This window comes from Oryctolagus cuniculus, chromosome 4 (assembly GCF_964237555.1).
Source record: "Oryctolagus cuniculus chromosome 4, mOryCun1.1, whole genome shotgun sequence".
NCBI lineage: Eukaryota > Metazoa > Chordata > Mammalia > Lagomorpha > Leporidae > Oryctolagus > Oryctolagus cuniculus.
In genome coordinates, this window is record NC_091435.1 from 16,590,662 (window position 1) to 16,608,669 (window position 18,008).

At 43.0% G+C, this 18,008-nt stretch overlaps 1 protein-coding gene across 12 annotated transcripts in view; it reads right to left on the reverse strand.

Annotated features, from left to right (window-relative positions):
• Positions 1 to 654: 654 nt before the first annotated feature.
• The window catches only part of USP16 (ubiquitin specific peptidase 16), a 39,187-nt gene continuing 21,833 nt past the window's right edge, over positions 655 to 18,008 (reverse strand). For 11 of the 12 annotated variants that reach the window (XM_008267159.4, XM_017347202.3, XM_070071896.1 and 8 more), the window contains 7 exons: positions 17,028 to 17,084; positions 14,764 to 14,940; positions 13,200 to 13,863; positions 11,667 to 11,761; positions 10,676 to 10,762; positions 1,175 to 1,331; positions 655 to 1,083 (listed from right to left, as the gene is read on the reverse strand). In XM_008267159.4, the coding sequence (XP_008265381.2) occupies positions 959 to 1,083; positions 1,175 to 1,331; positions 10,676 to 10,762; positions 11,667 to 11,761; positions 13,200 to 13,863; positions 14,764 to 14,940; positions 17,028 to 17,084 (1,362 nt within the window). In that variant the 3' untranslated portion in view covers positions 655 to 958. Of the gene's footprint in view, positions 1,084 to 1,174; positions 1,332 to 2,601; positions 2,710 to 10,675; positions 10,763 to 11,666; positions 11,762 to 13,199; positions 13,864 to 14,763; positions 14,941 to 17,027; positions 17,085 to 18,008 lie in introns of those variants that run through there. The other variant, XM_070071897.1, reaches the window with a different exon arrangement.

The window sequence follows — 18,008 nt, forward strand, 5'->3', positions numbered from 1 at the left end:
TGAGGCCTGTTTGTCATGCTGCTTGTTTTTAAGTTATTGGGATCCAGCCCTGCTCAGATAGTTGTTACATGTTGTCTGCACTATTGTCTGTAGCTGCTTTCAACACAGGAGTGGCACAGTGGAGTAGCAGAGAGAACAAATGGGCTCACAAAGCCTAAAATATTTACTGTCTGGCCCATTATAGGAATAATCACTAACCCTTGGACTAGATTTCCCTAGCTCTGGAAATCCTAAAAGTTGAGGCAATGTGTTCCAATAAGAATGATTTGTTGAATAGAAGACATTCTAGTAGCACAGATATAAAGGCACTTATGATATAACTGAAAATCCATCTCCTTGACATATATGAGTTAAGTAGATCCAGTTATGATCAATAAGTCAGTACTGGAAAAACAAAGAACATTGCATTATACTGATTTAATAGGACATAGGCACTGTATTTGTTGATCGATCATAGTAGGTCCCTGAATAATACTGTTTGAAACTGTTTTTTGTATTCTTTCAAAGGAATTTTAGCATATGGCTGACTGGGTCTTACATAAACTCAACAGTGCTAGGAATGATGTGCATCTCATTTTTGCTGCAGCAAGAGTTCACTGTACATGAAGCCATTAAAGTCAATACAACTTAAAATCTTCTAAGTAATAAAACAAGTTTTGGAGTTAAGTCAGTTTATTGATGCATTGCAACCCACCACCCATAGTAAGCATAGAGGATTTAAGTAATTCAGAATTTCCTTTCCAGAAAATGGAAGCAGGAATAAAAACCACTGTGACGATACAAAACCATTGTAAATCTTTATAGTTATTTTTCCCTTCAATATTTAAACATGATTTCTTCTGGCATGTATTTAATGTTAAGTAAACATGATTTAAATAGTCTTTACTTTTTTATTGTTGTTATTACAGCCATTATAAAAGCCAAAAATGTGTTTCCAGAGAAAGTGCTTTTTATATTGTTATAGTATTCTTTCATAAAATAGGAGGTACGCTTGTGAGTTTAGGACTTTAGTTGTAGGCACAGCTTGCACATGTGTATCACTGATGTGAAACCACTGCCCTTTGGTTGACTGCATTTCCAAACCTGTCCAAAAAAAAAAATAGAAAAGTAAATAATTTTTTTTTTTTGTTTTGCTCTAATCTATTTAAAATTCCAATTTTCCAAGACCTCTTACCTTGTGGAATATCACCATGAAGAACAAGATTAGAGAGATGACTATTGGCAGTTCTTGCCTTGGCATAGGCAGTATAATGTCCTGACCTCATAGTGCCACTGTGTTCAACAACTCCATATAAGGAATACAGTACCCTTGTATTTTCTTCAGCAACATTCTTTAAAAATGAATATAATCCAAAAGTTAGTTCTATTCCCATTTATACATATGCCATTGGCAAAACAAGTTTACAGTTAACATTTACTTTCAGAAGGTAGAAATCATTCATGAATCTGAACTTCACTATTTTCTCCCAACTCTTCTCAGCCTACTGAAGATATTTCTGTTGTCACTGTTTTTTGCTGGTTTTTTGGGCCACTTAGAATCAGTTACCTGGCGCAGTCACCAGAAAACTCAATTTGCCAAGAAAAGTTTCTCTAGTAGCTCTAAGGTAAGTCCAAAATACCTGAATCCTAGATATCCTAGTACTTGCCCAAAATGTAACCCTCAAGAAAGAGTAGACAGCATTCAGATTATGTCAGAAACCATCCATACAGCCAGCACTGGGGTACAGAGGGTAAAGCCACCCTGTGATGCCTGCATCCCAGATGGCACCAGTTCCTGTCTCTGCTCCACCACTTCCAGTCTAGCTCCCTGCTAATGCTGGGAAAGCAACAGAAAATAGCCCAAGTGTTTGGGCCCCTGCCACCCATATGGGAGACCCAGATAAAGCTACTTGCTTTGGCATGGCCCAGTCCCAGCTGTTGTCTCCATTTGGGGGACTGAACCAGCAGATGGAAGACTTCTCTGTCCCTTTCTTATTAACTCTTTGGGAGCAGGAGATGGGAGGGTTGTGGGTGGGAGGGAAGTTATGGGGGAAAAAAGCCATTGTAATCCACAAACAGTACTTTGGAAATTTACATCTACTAAATAAAAGTTTAAAAAAAAAACCTAAAAAAAAAAAAAAAACTACATTTTAAGATGCTGTATAGGAAGTAAGCCTTATTCAAGCATTCATTTTCTTAGTTTAAATGCTGTGTTTTTCTTTTTTTTTAACTTTTATTTAAAAGGCAGAGTTACAGAGGCAGAAAGAGAAGAGAGGTCCTCCATCTGCTGGTCCACTCCCCAAATGGCTACAAGGGCCAGAGCTGGGCTGATCTGAAGCCAGGAACCAGGAGCCTACTCCAGGTGTCCCACGTAGGTTCAGAGGCCCAAGGACTTGGGCCATCCTTCACTGCCCTCCCAGGCCACAGCAGAGAGCTGGATTAGAAGTGAGCAGCCAGGACCTGAACTAGCACACATGTGGGATGCCAGCACTGCAGGCAGTGGCCCCCGAAACAGCCTTTGAGGTGATGATATGGTTTCCTTGATGACCTGACAATTGGGCAAATTTAGAGTGAGTATAAATACCTAATTCAAGTGATGCTGGCAGATAATAAGAACAATGCATTGAATCTGACAAATCCATAAATGCACTCTGTGTCTTGAATAGGATTTCTTCTTTCTGGTGTTCTTATAGCATCTCCCTTCTGTGAGTTGGGTGCCACTCATTTCCTCTGTTGGTGGAAATGGGAGGGAAGCAAAACAACCAGTTTCCCATCTGCTGACCCACATCCTCCCACCTTGAAGGACTGCAACCAGGCCGCTGAATGTTAGTGTGCATCCCAAGTCTGAGTCCCTTGGGGGTCCTGCTATTGCCTGCAACACATAGGCTCCAGCAGTGTCTGGCACATGAGTGGTGGCTGAAGGCACTGGCTGTATAGTCCAACTATCAGGGTTTAAAATCAAAGCCTGCCGTCTTGTGGATGTATGGTCTCAGCTAACTCATTTTAACTTGTCTGAGAGTGATTAAAATCTATGAAAATAGGGATAATACCCATAACCAGTATATGTGTGTTGTGAGAATTGTACAGGGCAATGCATGCAGACAGCTCAGCAGCACTCATTAAGAACTTGGTGAATTCTGGTCTTTTATTATCCTTCCATAACATATGAATTGATAAAGCTGGAGGGGTGTTTGTGTGTAAATGAGTTGTGATCAGTGTTACTGTCCAAGGGAAAACTGATACCTAGGTTAATTCTGTTCATAAGCACTGTAGTGTTTAATGTATTTGAAAGATCTGTAAGTAATGGTGCTCAGATTTTGCTGGGGTTAGAATTGCCTGAGAGCTTTCACAACTACCAATCCAGATCAATTCAGTCAGAATCTGGAGACAAGAACCAGGTACCTGGAATTTTGAGTGCTGCCAGAGTGGAGCCATGCCCATAGACTTGGGTGGGTCTTCCCTGCTAAATGCTGTTTTATTTAATTGAAAGGATGACAGAGGAGAAAGAGATCTTTCATACTCTGGTTCACTCCTCAAGTGACCACAATGTCAGCTGGGCCAGGCAGGAGCCAGGAACTCCCATCTGGGTCTCCAGTGTAGGGGGCAGGGACACAAGTACTTGAGCTATCTTCTGCTTTCCTAGGACTGTTAGCAGGGGATTGGATTGCAAGCAGAACCAGCACTCTGATAAGGGTTGGCAGTATCACAGGTAGCTCAACCCAGTGCACTCACAATGCTGGTTCCAGCTCATTTGAGATACCATACACCATAGGACTGGCAAGTGGCATTCTGAGCTAAAGGCCTCTTTGAGACAACTATTCCATGTATGTTCTCTGTGTTTGGGTAGTCTGTCCCTAGTCTCATCTCTGTGCCTCTGTTTTCACTGAAGAACCATATACTTCCCCACTCCATAATCTATCTGCTTCCTCACAGATTAGTGTCCATGATGACCCTCACAGGATTTTCACTGCCAGCTAAAACCAGAACTAGATTCTGAGTTTGGTCATTGCTCACAACTGGCTAGAAAGCTTAACTGATTTTCTAGTCTTGGTCCACAATTCTTTCATACTTCCAACTCTCATATAATCTGCTCTATTTTTATTTATTTTTGCTTTATTTGAAAGGCAGAGGGCAACAGAAATAGATCTTACTGGTTCAATCCCCCAAATGCCTGCAACAGCTAGGGCTGGGACAAACTAGGAATCTGGAACTCCCACCTGGGTGGTGGGGACCCAAGTACTTGAGCCCTCACCTGCTGCCTCATAGGGTGCGCATTAGTAGGAAGCTAAGTCTGAAATGGAGTAAGAACTCAACACCAGACACTGAGATGGGAGATAGGCATCCCAATCAGTGACTTAACTGATGTATTAAACTCTTGGCCTCTACTCTGCAACTCTAACCCAGCAGGACCCTCTAATTCTCACCTTCTCCTGGCCTGTGAAGCCTCTTTTAGTATCATCTTCATATGAAACTGAGACTTTTACTATTGAAAATGTGGTCCATGAAAAAGCAACGTGGGGCTGGTGCCGTGGCTCACTTCGTTAATCCTCCGCCTGCAGCGCCAGCATCCCATACGGGCGCCGGGTTCTAGTCCCGATTGCTCCTCTTCCAGTTCAGCTCTCTGCTGTGGCCCGGGAGGGCAGTGGAGGTTGGCCCAGGTGTTTGGGCCCCTGCACCCACGTGGGAGACCAGGAAGAAGTACCTGGCTCCTGGCTTTGGATCGGCGCAGTGCTGGCCATAGCGGCCACTTGGGGAGTGAACCAATGGAAGGAAGACCTTTCTCTCTCTCTCTCTCTCTCTCTCTCACTGTCTATAACTCTACCTGTCAAAAAAAAAAAAAAAAAAAAAAAGGCAAAGCAAAGCAAAGCAACATGAGCATCACCTAAGACTATTATAAATGCAGAACTTGGGACAAGCATTTTGGCACAAGTTGAACCTCTGCTTGGGACATCTCCATCATATAATCAGAGTGGTGATCCTGTCTGCTACTCAGCTTCCAATTCCTGTTAATGCATCCTGGGGGGTAGTAGGTGATGGCTCAAGTGCTCGGGCCTCTGCCATTCTCATGGGTGATCTGGAGTTTGGGGATCCTGGTTTTAGACTGGCCCAGCCCTGGCTGTTATGGGTATCTGGAGAGCAAACCAGATGCAATTTATGCATCTGCTGTTCTTTCAAGTATGTGAAAATAAACATTAAAAAAATAAGGGAAATGCAGAACTTAGAAGATATCACACCAAACCTACAGAATCACATTGTAGTCTCTCATTACCCCCCCAACCCTTTTTCCTTTGTAATCTGCTTCCCCAGTTAGACATTTTTTATTTTTTAAAGATTTTATGTATGGGGCAGATGCTGTGATATATTAGGTAAAGCTGCTGCCTGTGGGACCAGCATTCCATATAGGCACAGTTCAAGTCCTAGCTGCTCTACTTCTCATCTAGCTCCCTACTAATGGCCTGGGAAAGCAGCAGAAGATGGCCCAAATGCTCAGGCGTCCAAAGTGGAGCAGCCAGGACTTGAACTAGCGGCCATGTGGGATGTCAGCGCTGCAGACAGCAGGGGTGTTTTGTTTTGTTTTGTTTTGTTTTTAAGATTTATTTATGTGTTTGAAAGAGTTACAGAGAGAGGAGAGGTAGAGAGAGAGAGAGAGGTCTTCCATCTGTTGGTATACTCCCTAACTGGCCGCAGTGGCTGAAGCTGCGCTGACCCGAAGCCAGGGGCCAGGAGCTTCTTCTGAGTCTCCCACGTGAGTGCAGGGGCCCAACAACTTGGGCTGTCTTCTACTGCTTTCCCAGGCCATAGCAGAGAGCTGGATTGGAAGTGGAGCAGCCGCGTCTCGAACCAGCACCCGTATGGGACACCAGCGCTTTAGGCCAGGGCGTTAACCCACTGAGCCACAGCGCTGGCCCCATGCAGACAGCAGTTATAACTGAGATGCCACAGTGCCAGCATAGGCCCCAGTGATTCATCTTCACGTTAGAATTGAAGAACCACACATGCTACTCAGAAATAATCTCCTTTTAAAGTCTATTAACCATGCCACCACACCCAATCCTTGAATTCTTTTTTTTTTTTTTTTTTTTTTTTTTTTTTGACAGGCAGAGTGGACAGTGAGAGAGAGAGACAGAGAGAGAAAGGTCTTCCTTTTTGCCGTTGGTTCACCCTCCAATGGCCGCCGCTGCAGCCGGCGCACCGCGCTGATCCTGGCAGGAGCCAGGAGCCAGGTGCTTTTCCTGGTCTCCCATGGGGTGCAGGGCCCAAGCACCTGGGCCATCCTCCACTGCACTCCCTGGCCATAGCAGAGAGCTGGCCTGGAAGAGGGGCAACCGGGACAGAATCCGGCGCCCCAACCGGGACTCGAACCCGGTGTGCCGGCGCCGCAAGGTGGAGGATTAGCCTATTGAGCCACGGCGCCGGCTCTTGAATTCTACAATATATTTTCCCAGGCCATAAACTCATATAACTGTTATTGCTAGGGAACACAATTATCTGATGTATTTTATCAGGGTTCTTAATGATATTCTAACTTCAAGCTGCCTCTTCCATGGATGCCTTTCACAGAAATTAGTCCAAACTTTACCACTCCCTTGTCTCTCATCATCCCCTAACCCTTTGATCTCATCTCACATTCCACTTCAGGAAAACCTAGACACGGGGGCCAGCATTGTGGTGTAGCAGGTAAAGCCACTGCTTGCATCCCATTGGATATCCTGGCTGCTCCACTTTGATAAGCCCCCTGCTAATGTGCCTGGGAAAGCAGTGAAAGATGGCCCAAGTGCTGTGGCCCTGCACCCACAGGGGAGACCCATAAGAAGCTCCTACCTCCTGGCTTCTGACTTCAGCCTGGCCCAGCTCTGGCTGTTGTGGCTACTTGGAGAGTGAACCAGCAAATGGAAGATCTCTCCCTCTCTCTTGTCTCTCCCTCTTCCTCTGTAACTCTGCCTTTCAAATAAACAAATAAACCTTTAAAAAAAAAAAAAAAAGACATAGCCTGCCCATCTAAAAGCTGCCCATTCTCAGGAAGATGAAGAATCCCCTTTTGTTAAAAAGACCTCTGGCAACTTCCAGGATCTTGCTCAATTCACTTTGCTGTATACAAGCCTACTTTAGTCTCTCAGATTAAACCAAAACAAACCACTAATTTTTCCTTTTTAACAGTGCCTCTAGCATTATCTACATACTTTATCTCCACAACCTACTTAAGTTTCCAACACAAGTGTTGACAGTTTTACCATGATCGCTCTACTGCCTAATCCATGGTTTTAGTTCACTTAGTCCTTATATCAATGGAATTTTAGACAAAGATTCCTGAAGACCCTGTATTCAAAACTAATAAACCAGGCTGGCACTGTGGCACAGCAGGTTGAGCCACCAACTGCAGTACTGGCATCCCAGCTCCCAATCATGCTCCCTGCTAATGTGGCCTGGGAAACCAGTGGAGGATGACCCAAATGCTTGGGCCCCTGTACCCACATGCACATGAAGCTCCTTGCTTCCTGGCTTCAGCCTGGTCCAGCCCTGGTGATTGTGGCCATTTGGGGAGTGAACCAGCAGTTGGAAGATTTCTTCACTCTCTCCATCTCCCTCTCTCTCTCCCTCTTACCCTCCTCTCGCAATAATCTTTCAAATAAATAAGTATTTAAAAATAAATAAATAAAAATTTTGAAAGAGAAATGAAAAAATTAACCAAAATTACTTGTTAAAGTGGCCTGGTCATAAGATGATAACATAAAAATCAGGGGGCTGGCACTGTGGTGTAGCAGGTTGAGCTGCATTTCATATAGGCACCAGTTCAAGTCCTGGCTGCTCTACTTCTGATGCAGCTCCCTGCTAATTTGCCTGGGAAAGCAACAGAAGGTGACCCAAACCCCTGGGCCCTTGCACCCACCTGGGAGCTCCTAACACCTGGCTTCAGCCTGGCACAGCTCTAGCCATTGCAGCCATTTGGGGAGTGAACGAGCAATTGGAAGATCTTTCTCAGCCGGTGCTGCGGCTCACTAGGCTAATCCTCCGCCTAGCGGCGCCGGCACACCGGGTTCTAGTCCCGGTCGGGGCGCCGGATTCTGTCCCGGTTGCCCCTCTTCCAGGCCAGCTCTCTGCTGTGGCCAGGGAGTGCAGTGGAGGATGGCCCAGGTGCTTGGGCCCTGTACTCCATGGGAGACCAGGAAAAGCACCTGGCTCCTGGCTCCTGCCATCAGATCAGCGCGGTGCGCCGGCTGCAGCGGCGGCCATTGGAGGGTGAACCAACGGCAAAAGGAAGACCTTTCTCTCTGTCTCTCTCTCTCACTGTCCACTCTGCCTGTCAAAAAAAAAAAAAAAAAAAAAAAAAGATCTTTCTCGCTCTGTCTCTCCTCTCTCACTCTACTTTTCAAATAAATAAATAAATCTTTTAAAAAATTATAATTCAGCCTCTCCAGGTCTGAAATTAGACCTTTCTTGGAGAATTTTAAATTCAGAAGACAGGGCAGGCAGTTGTACAGCAGTTATGGTGTCACTTGAGATACCTGCATCCCATATAGGAGTTTCTAGGTCTGAATCCCAGCTCTACTTCAAGGCAACAGGTGGTAGGTCAAGAAGTTGAGTCTCTGCCACCCACAGAAGACACCCAGACTGAGATTTAGGCTCCTAGCTTTAGCCTAACCTAGCCCCTGGCTGTTGCAGGCATTTGGGAGATGAACTAATGAATGGAAGGTCTCTCTCTGCCTTTCAAATTAAGTAATATTTTAATAAACAAAATGAGGGGCCAGCGCCATAGCTCACTTGGCTAATCTTCCACCTGTGGCGCCAGCATCCCATATGGGCGCCAGGTTCTAGTCCCAGTTGCTCCTCTTCCAGGCCAGCTCTCTGCTGTGGCCCAGGAAGGCAGTGGAGGATGGCCCAAGTGCTTGGGCGCCTGCACCCACATGGGAGACCAGGAGGAAGCACCTGGCTCCTGGCTTCGGATCAGCGCAGCACACCGGCCGTAGTGGCTATTTGGGGGGTGAACCAACGGAAGGAAGACCTTTCTCTCTCTCTAATTCTACCTGTCAAAAAAAAAAGAGTCCCAGCTGCTCCACTTCCAATCCAGCTCTCTGCTGTGGCCTGGGAAAGCAGTGGAAGATAACCCAAGTACTTGGGCCCCTGCACACACGTGGGAGAACCAGAAGAAGCTTCTGGCTCCTGGCTTTGGATGGGTTCAGCTCCGGCCGTTGCGGCCAATGGGGGAGTGAACCAGCAGATGGAAGTCCTCTCTCTCTCTCTCTGCCTGTGTCTCTCTGTAACTCTGCCTTTCAAATAAACAAATAAATCTTTAAAAAATAATAAAATAAACAAAATGAGAGGAAGAAAGTTGCTTCCATCACCTCATATTTTATATGTAAAGTAGGGCTTTGTTAATATGCGTATATTGGAGTTATTCCTCTGCTTTCCTAAATTCTTCAACATGGGGGTTCTCTGGGGTCCTCTGTGATGTTCCCATCCACCACTGCCTCTTGGGATATGAGGATAAGTCCTGTCCTTAGCCACCTCTTTTCTCTCTTTAGGCTCTATACACACATACTGATCTCCAAATCTTTATCTCTAGCGCTAACCTCTGGCCATATCCTAATGCTTTCTAGGCTTAAGTACATGCATATCTCAAAAGAACTCATGCTTTTCCACCTCCCACTGTACTCCTCTTCCTCTAGTTCCTACCTCAAGCTATGGCACTCTCATGTGCCTGGGCACTCAAGCCAAGCACTGGGAGTCATCCTCAACTCCTCTTTCTGTGCCTCCACTAATGGCATATGCCTCACCTTCCAATGCCATCAATCAGTCTTAAGTCTGGTTGATTTTACTTCCTGAACATTCTTGAAATATTCCTTCAATTGGCCCCTCTCTTGTACCTGTTGAAGCCCTCACCATTTATGGCATTCATTCATTCAACAGCCTACTAGCTCATTTCCTTGCCACTATTCTTTCTCATCCTCATCTCCATAATTCAATAAGTAACCTGTCAGTGCCTGCCCACTGTCCCCATGATCTGCAATACACAGATCAAACTCATCAGTGACTTCCCATTGTCTACTTTATAAAGCCCATATTCCTGGTCATGAGAATCCTCCAAAACCTCTATCCTTCTGTACATCTCTGGCTTCATCTGCCAGCTGTCTCTCTAGCTTGAACTATATGCTGCAGCACAGCTTATACTCCCCCCAGCACAAAGTCCTATTTCCCACTGCTATGGCTTCGCTCCAGCTATTTTTTGCCTGGAAAACTTGTTTCATCTTGATTCAGCACACTTTTACTCCTGTTTTGAGAATTACAGAAGGCATAGAGTACTTTTCAGAGTGTTTGTGGACCACCACTATGCTGGGTTAAGTGCATAGCACCCCTGATCTGTGTATACCAATCTTAACAATCGTATTAAACTGAGATTATCCATTAATATTTCTTTCACCTTTAGTTCTGTGCCCTCAGCTCCCAAAACAATGTCTGCCATGATATTAGGGATTCAAAATAAGGTTCAACTCAAATAACCTAATAATCAAAATAATTCATGAAAAATCTTGAAATCAAAGGTACAATGATCAAAGACACACTCTATTCAATAATTCTTACCAACTTCATACTGTGAATTACTATTAGGAGTATTTGGTAAGCAATTTGCCTTTAAGGGATTTTTCTAAAAAAAAAAAAAAAAAGAGAGAGAGAGAAGAAAAAAAAGGACTTCACATACCTTACATTTAAGGGTACAAAAAGGAGCCAAATCTAAGATTTCTGGAAACTTTATGTGTTTGTTAACTTTGCGTAGGTTAAAACCAGCCTAAAAAAGGACAACATATTGAGTTATTTTCCTAGAAAATCTATAAATATTAAGTAAACCCTAGGCCCTCCAATTCCCAATGAACTACCAACACCTAGCCCTAGTTCAGTCTTCTTAGGAAACTATTCTTCTGGATTACTAACTGGTTCAAGTTGGTTTGTTTCTGCATGCACGCATATCATCAGCACACACATCAAACACATTAAGAAAGCTGCTTCTGTGAGAAAATTCTCACTGTTTCTGCTTTAGCCAGCCAGATTTGATGTGGGGTTTTCAGTGCTTAACACTCAGGAATAGAACTCTTTCCTGTGAAACACACACTGTCAGCATCACATTCTAACAAAGCTCAATGGCTTGTTACTAAAGACCCATCCAACTAGTCAACCCCATACCAACCGTAAGAGGGAAAATGTTCTGAAAATCCAGAAGGTACTTTTATAAACTAAGCAAATCTGAAAGTCTTACTGCTTATTACAAAGTCTTCCAGAAAAAAGAGAGTCACCAAAGTGATAAATATGTGTTTCTATCAAAGGTCAGTACCAATTAGGTACTACACACAAAACTGGGAAGCATTACTAATATTCCTAGATATGAGACATAAGCAGTAAACTGGGTATTTTTTAAACCTACAATTTTGGTTAGAGTAGGATGCTACTCTTACTAAACTCTTTTTTTAGTAAAAGAGTAATATGATAGTTAACACATGGGAGGAAGGATTGTACCTACATCTCTTCCCTGACTTTGATGGGTATCTTGTTTTGCCTATACATTTACTTCCCTATTTCTTTGAAGTGAGAATCAAGATATAACAAAAAAAAAAAAAAAAAGAAATACAGAAATAAGTCTGAACAATAACAAATAAAGTATTATATATTTAAAATTAATTTTGAGTAACAAGGAGTACCTGCTGAAATCTCTTTAAATGAAGAGTGAGAACAGGAGGAGCAAGAGAAATTAACATCTGCTTCTTAGCATTGGTGTAAACATGTTTCCTTTCACCTACAGAAAAGAAGAAATTTTTAGCAGTGTAAAACTCATTTTAGCATTCATATTGCTATAAAATAATTTCAAACACATAAGGCAAGGATCAGCAAACTCTCTTCCATAAAGAAGCAGACCCTGAATATTTTACCCTTTGGACCAGGAGGCAAACTCAAGGCTATTTTTCAGGTACTTAAATATGAAAGTAAAGTTTCCATAATTTTTTTACTGATAAAGCAAAAATAATAATTGAATATGATGGTACTCTATTAAGTGGAAGAAGAGAATTATTTTAGACCTATCATTTACAAATGTCCATCTATAAAAAAACTTAGGGGCGAGTGCTTAGCCTAGTGGTTAAGAGACCAGTTAAGAGTCCATGACCCACAACGGAGTACCTGAGTTCACTACCTGTCTCTGGCTTCTGATTAGTTTCCTGCTAACGCAGACCTTGGCAAGCAGTGGTGAATGGTTTGATTAATTGGGTTCCTGCCATTCACATGGGAGACCTGGATTAAGCTCCTGGGTCCCACTGTGAGTTTTGGGGAGAGAAATAGTGGATGGAAGCTCTTCCTCTTTTTCCATCTCTCTCATTCTTTTTTTCTTTTCTTTTTTTAATATTTATTTATTTGAAAGTCAGAGTTACAGAAGGAGACACAGATATTCAATCTGCTGGTTCACTCTCCAAATGGCCACAACAGCCAGAGCTGGGCCAAGCTGAAGCCAGGAGCCAGGAGCTTCTTGGTCTTCATCATAGGTGGCAGGGACCCAGGGACTTGGTTCACTGCTTTCCCAGGCACATTAGCAGGGACTGGAAGTGGAACAGCTGGAACAATGCTGAGAGGGCGCTAAGGATGCGAAGCAGCAGCACTGTCTATAGCGTGCTGTTGGGGAAGCATTCTAATGGGATGATTCACACATGGAGAGATGTTGGAAATCAAGTGGCTGCTGGGAGCACTAGCCGCTCCAATAAAATTATTTTCTCATCCTACAGGGCCTGGCGTAGTAGTACAGCAGGTGAAGTTGCTGCTTGAGACGTCAGCATCCCATATTGGAGTGCTGGTTAGTCCTGGCTCCTGCTTCCAGCAGAGGCACCTGGGAAGGAAGCAGATGATCTCCCAAATGCCTGGGCCCCTGTCACTGTGAGTTTGCTGATCCTTGTTGGAGGCATGGATTGAGTTCCTATTTCCTGGTTCTGGCCTGGCCTAGCTCCAGAAGTTGCAGCCATTTGGGGAGTGAACCAGCAGATGGAAGATCTCCCCTTCTCTGTTTCTCCCCCTCTTTGCCTTTCAAAAAATTAAATTCTTAAAAATAATTTAAAATTACTTATATAGAAGATGATGCTCATTAAATGGCACTCAAATCCTGATATAATTACAAAAGGAGTACTCTATCTCTGCAGTGCAAAACATGCCTCTGAATATTACTTTTATTTATACTGACAGAATATAAATACCTTTTGTATTTTCCTTTGGTCCATTATACTGTCTCCGTGTGCATACTTCACAAAGCAGTTTATTTGCATCTCGTAATTTCTCATTGCGGGTGAACTGATACAAACAATGTTGGATTGAACACTCATCAGTGTTGAAAGCTTCCCTGTTTGCAAGAGTACAGAAAGCAGTTTCTGGATCTTCATTTACAACCTCATATACCTTTGTCTCAGGGGTATAGCTGTCATTCAGAATCTCTATATTGATTTCATCAGGTTCAAGAGTAACATTCAGGTTAAGGTTTTTGAAACCATTGGAAATGTCTACTTCTTCATTGCTCTCCTCCTGTAGGTAGGCACCATTTAAATTCCCACTACATTCAGTGGGAGAAGATGCCAAAACCTCCAGATCATTATCCATGTTGACATTTTTCACATCTACTTCTTCCGTGGAGTTTTGATTGTCAATTACACTTTCTATTATTTTTTCTTGGCCATTCAAATCTTTCTGATTAACACCATATTCTTCAGGTGTAACTTCCTCTTGTGAAATATGGTTGGATTTAATATCTACTTCTCCCTGAAGTGACATTTCAGCCTCACATTCATTATCTTCAGAATGGTCAATGGTACAGATATCATTTAAATGAAGAACCTTCCCTTGAATTTTTTGTTGCCTTCGTTGGTTCTGTGCAAAACAAGACAAAACAACAACTATAAAACATCAGAAAAAAAGAAAGAAGGCAGGCAGGGGAGGAAACAAAAAGGCACAATCTTTTCCTCACATAACCTCAAAGCAACTTCTCTGCAACAAACAATAATAATGAACTAATTCTGTCATTGCCAAGAGAAAGTATCATGCATAAAGTAAGAGATGTTTACCGGTGTCAGACTACAAACTCAATAGTTCAAAATATAGAATCAGAGGCACGGGCACTGTGGTGTAGTGGGTAAAGCCACTGCCTGTGACACCACCATCCCATATGGGCACCAGCTCTTGTCCAACTGTTCCATTTCTGATCAAGCTCCCTGCTAATGGCCTGAGAAAACCAGCAAAAGACACAGGTGTTTGGGTCCCTGCTACCAAATGGGAGACCTGTTTAAGATCCTGGCTGCCTGGTTTCGGCCTGGCTGTTGCAGCCTTTTGAGGAGTGAATCAGCAGATGAAGATCTCACTGTCTCTGTTTCTCACTCTCTCAAGTAAATGATCTTTCTTTTTTTTTTTTAAATGTAAAATTAGAAAAACTGGGGCAGCACTGTGGCGCAGTGTGCTAAGCCTCCGCCTGTGGCGTCGGCATCGATACAGGCACCAGTTTGTATCCCGGCTGCTGCTCTTCTGATCCAGCTCTCTGCTATGGTCTGGGAAAAGCAGCAGAGGATGGCCCAAGTGCTTGGGCCCCTGCACCTGCATGGGAGACCCAGAAAAGGCTCCTGGCTTCAGATCGACCCAGCTCGGGCTGTTGTGGCCATTAAGGCAGTGGATAGAAGACCTTTCTCTCTGTCTCTCCGTCTCTGTCTGTAACTATCTTTCAAATAAAAATAATAAAAATCTTAAAAAAAAAGCATGATTTTCCTCATAATTACTCACTTTGGCTTGCTTCTTGGCTTGCTTCTTTGCTTTTTTCTGTAAGTGTTTACTTGTTCCTGAAGGAATGTCATTTCTCTCTTTTACGTAACTGTCATTATCTTTTTCTTCCTCACTGTCTTTATCTTCATCTTCCATTGTCTTCTTTAGATTTTTATCATTTATACTTTTCTTACCACTCTTAAAATATGGAAAGAATATGAGTCAAAAACTTTTTGAAAAAAGAAGAATTTGCAAAATATTTTACAGCTACCATTTGTTTACATGAAAATTCAGGCTAAGAATACATGAAGTTATAATAAAAGCAGGAATGAGGTACTTTCTAGACACTGAAAAAGGCAAACAAACAGATTCTCCCTTACAGCCTCCCGAAACTGCCTCGCTGACACCTTGATGTTAGCCTGATAACAACCATTTTGGATTTCTGACCTCCAGAACTTGAAGGTGAGAACTGTTGCTACATTTCTTCATGGTTATCCACCCTCACTTCTAAAACATGTACAGACACATTCTGAGATGTGTGGTGCAGCAAGTTAAGCTACTGCCTGGACACTGGCATCACAATTCAGAGCACTGGTTTGAGTGCCGGCTGCTCCAATTTATCTCCCTCCTAATGTACCTGGGAAAAGAGCAAAAGATGCTCTGGGGCCATTGCGGCCATCTGGGGGTGGACCATCAGATGGAAGACCTCTCTCTCTACCACTCCTCTCTCTGTGTAACTCTGACTTTCAAATAAATAAATAAATCTTAAAAAAAAAAAAAAGGGTAAAAGATGGCCCAAGTATTTGGGTCCCGCCCCCCCCCCCAAGTCACATGGGAGATCTGGATGGCGTTCTGGGCTCCGGCTTCAGTCCCATCCACCTCCAGCCATTGCAGGCATTTGGGAAGTGAACTAGTGAAAGATTTCTTTCTTTCTCTGCCTCTCCCTCTCTCTCTGTCACTCTGGCTTTCAATTAAGTAAAATAAATCTTCAAAAACTTTTTAAAAAGGAGGGAGAAAGGGAAGAAGGGAATATCGTTATTGTATCTACAAATCACATTGGATCTGTAAAAACTAATTAAAATTAAAATGTAAAAAAGGAAAAAATTTCAAAATAAGAAAATTCATGTTACAAAGAAGCTTTTCTACTCCTATTTTATACTATTTTATTTTTCTCAATATTCGAAAATATATCGAGAACAAAATAAATTCATCTCGTATACTGGTAAGCATTCTTCACATACTAAAAGAACAAGTGAATATAACAAAAAAATAACTTCACATGTGAGGGTAACAAAAAAGAATGTAATGACTTTTATTAGATACATGCTGTAAACAGTCCATTTCTAAATGTACTTTCTGCTTGTTATTTCTGTTATACCTCAGATATCGCCTCTTACTCCTTTCTTCCTTTGCACATAAATGATGGTTTTAAAGAAAGAGAAAATAAAGGAAGTTTGGTGAGACTTCCATTACTAAGTAACAGGACAGGGACTTAAATTCATATGAAGTTGAATAATGATTTAACCAATATTCATAAACATGTTCTGTTTTTTTCCTATTAATATTTAAAAAGAATTACATTAATATATGGTTTATAACCAATAATAATATTTAACATTAAGAATGCAATGGATTTGTGGTTAATCTTAAATAACAAAAATAGCAATTTTAATAGGAAGAAAATACTTCCCTTTAAATAAACCAATCAAGGTAATTACCTATAAAGAGCTCTATATATATCGGCCGGCGCCGCGGCTCACTAGGCTAATCCTCCGCCTTGCGGCGCCGGCACACCGGGTTCTAGTCCCGGTCGGGGCGCCGGATTCTGTCCCGGTTGCCCCTCTTCCAGGCCAGCTCTCTGCTGTGGCCAGGGAGTGCAGTGGAGGATGGCCCAGGTGCTTGGGCCCTGCACCCCATGGGAGACCAGGAAAAGCACCTGGCTCCTGGCTCCTGCCATCGGATCAGCGCAGTGCGCCGGCCGCAGCGCGCCGGCCGCAGCGGCCATTGGAGGGTGAACCAACGGCAAAGGAAGACCTTTCTCTCTGTCTCTCTCTCTCACTGTCCACTCTGCTTGTCAAAAAAAATAAATAAATAAAAATTAAAAAAAAAAAGAGCTCTATATATATCATTCTCTTTTTTGAAAAAAAATCCCTCATTCTTTACTCAAATCCTAAAAATTATTTTATCTCAAACAGTACAAGAAAAATTTTTCCTGGGATAGTACTATACAAAGTTGAAAAAGGTAATGAGGCTTCCCTTTAATACAGTAAATTCAATAGTCTTACCTGATCATCTAAAACTGGGAGAGACAAATCAAGGAACGATTCATGAACCAACGAGACCTTAATAAAAAAAAATGAAAATGTAAAAAAGAAAGCAAAGAATCACTTTAAACATTATAATCACACAGTAAAATCCCCTGAGGCCGGGGTGATGGTGGTGGTGGTGGTGGTGGTGGTGGTGAGTTAGGAGAGAAGGTTGCAAAGGCTTGGGCCGATGCTGGGGAATAGCAGGTAAAGACGCCGCCTGTAGCGCCATATGGGATGCTGCTTCAAGTCCTGGCTGCTCCACAATATTGCTGGGGCTGGTATCAGTGCAGCAAGTTTAGCTGCCACCCGCAACACCATATTGGAATGCCATATTGGTATGCCAGACTGGACTGCTGGTTTAGGTCCTGGCTGCTCTGCTTCCAATCCAGCTCCTTATTAATGTGCCTGGGAGGGGACAGTGCTGTGGCACAGCAGGTTAAGCCACCATCTGCAGCACGGGCACATCACATTGAGTCTAGCTCCCTGATAATGGCCCTGGGGAAGCAGCAGAAGATTGGCCCAAGTCCCTGGGCTCCTGCACTCACGTGGGAGACCTGGAAGTAGCTCCTAGCTCCTGGCTTTGGCTTGGTCCAGCCCTGACCGTTGCAGCCATTTGGGAGAAGATCTCTGTCTCTCCCTCTCTCTCCCTAATGCTATCTTCCAAATAAAATAAATTTTAAATGATTAATTTAAAAAATAAAAATAAAGGCTTAAGAAAATCTGAAGTGAAAAATTACACAATGTTGAGACCTCTGAGTTTGAAAAACAAATTAAATGTTTAACTTCTTGAAGATTTAAGGAGTGATGGGATAGGTGTTAAGCCTACTCCACACTGAAGTACCTAGGTTCAACATCCAGGTCTGGTTCATGCCAATATAGACCCCGGGAGGCAGTGGTGATGGCTCAATGGGTTCTGCCACCCATGCTGGATATCTGGGTTGAATTCCCAGCTCCCAG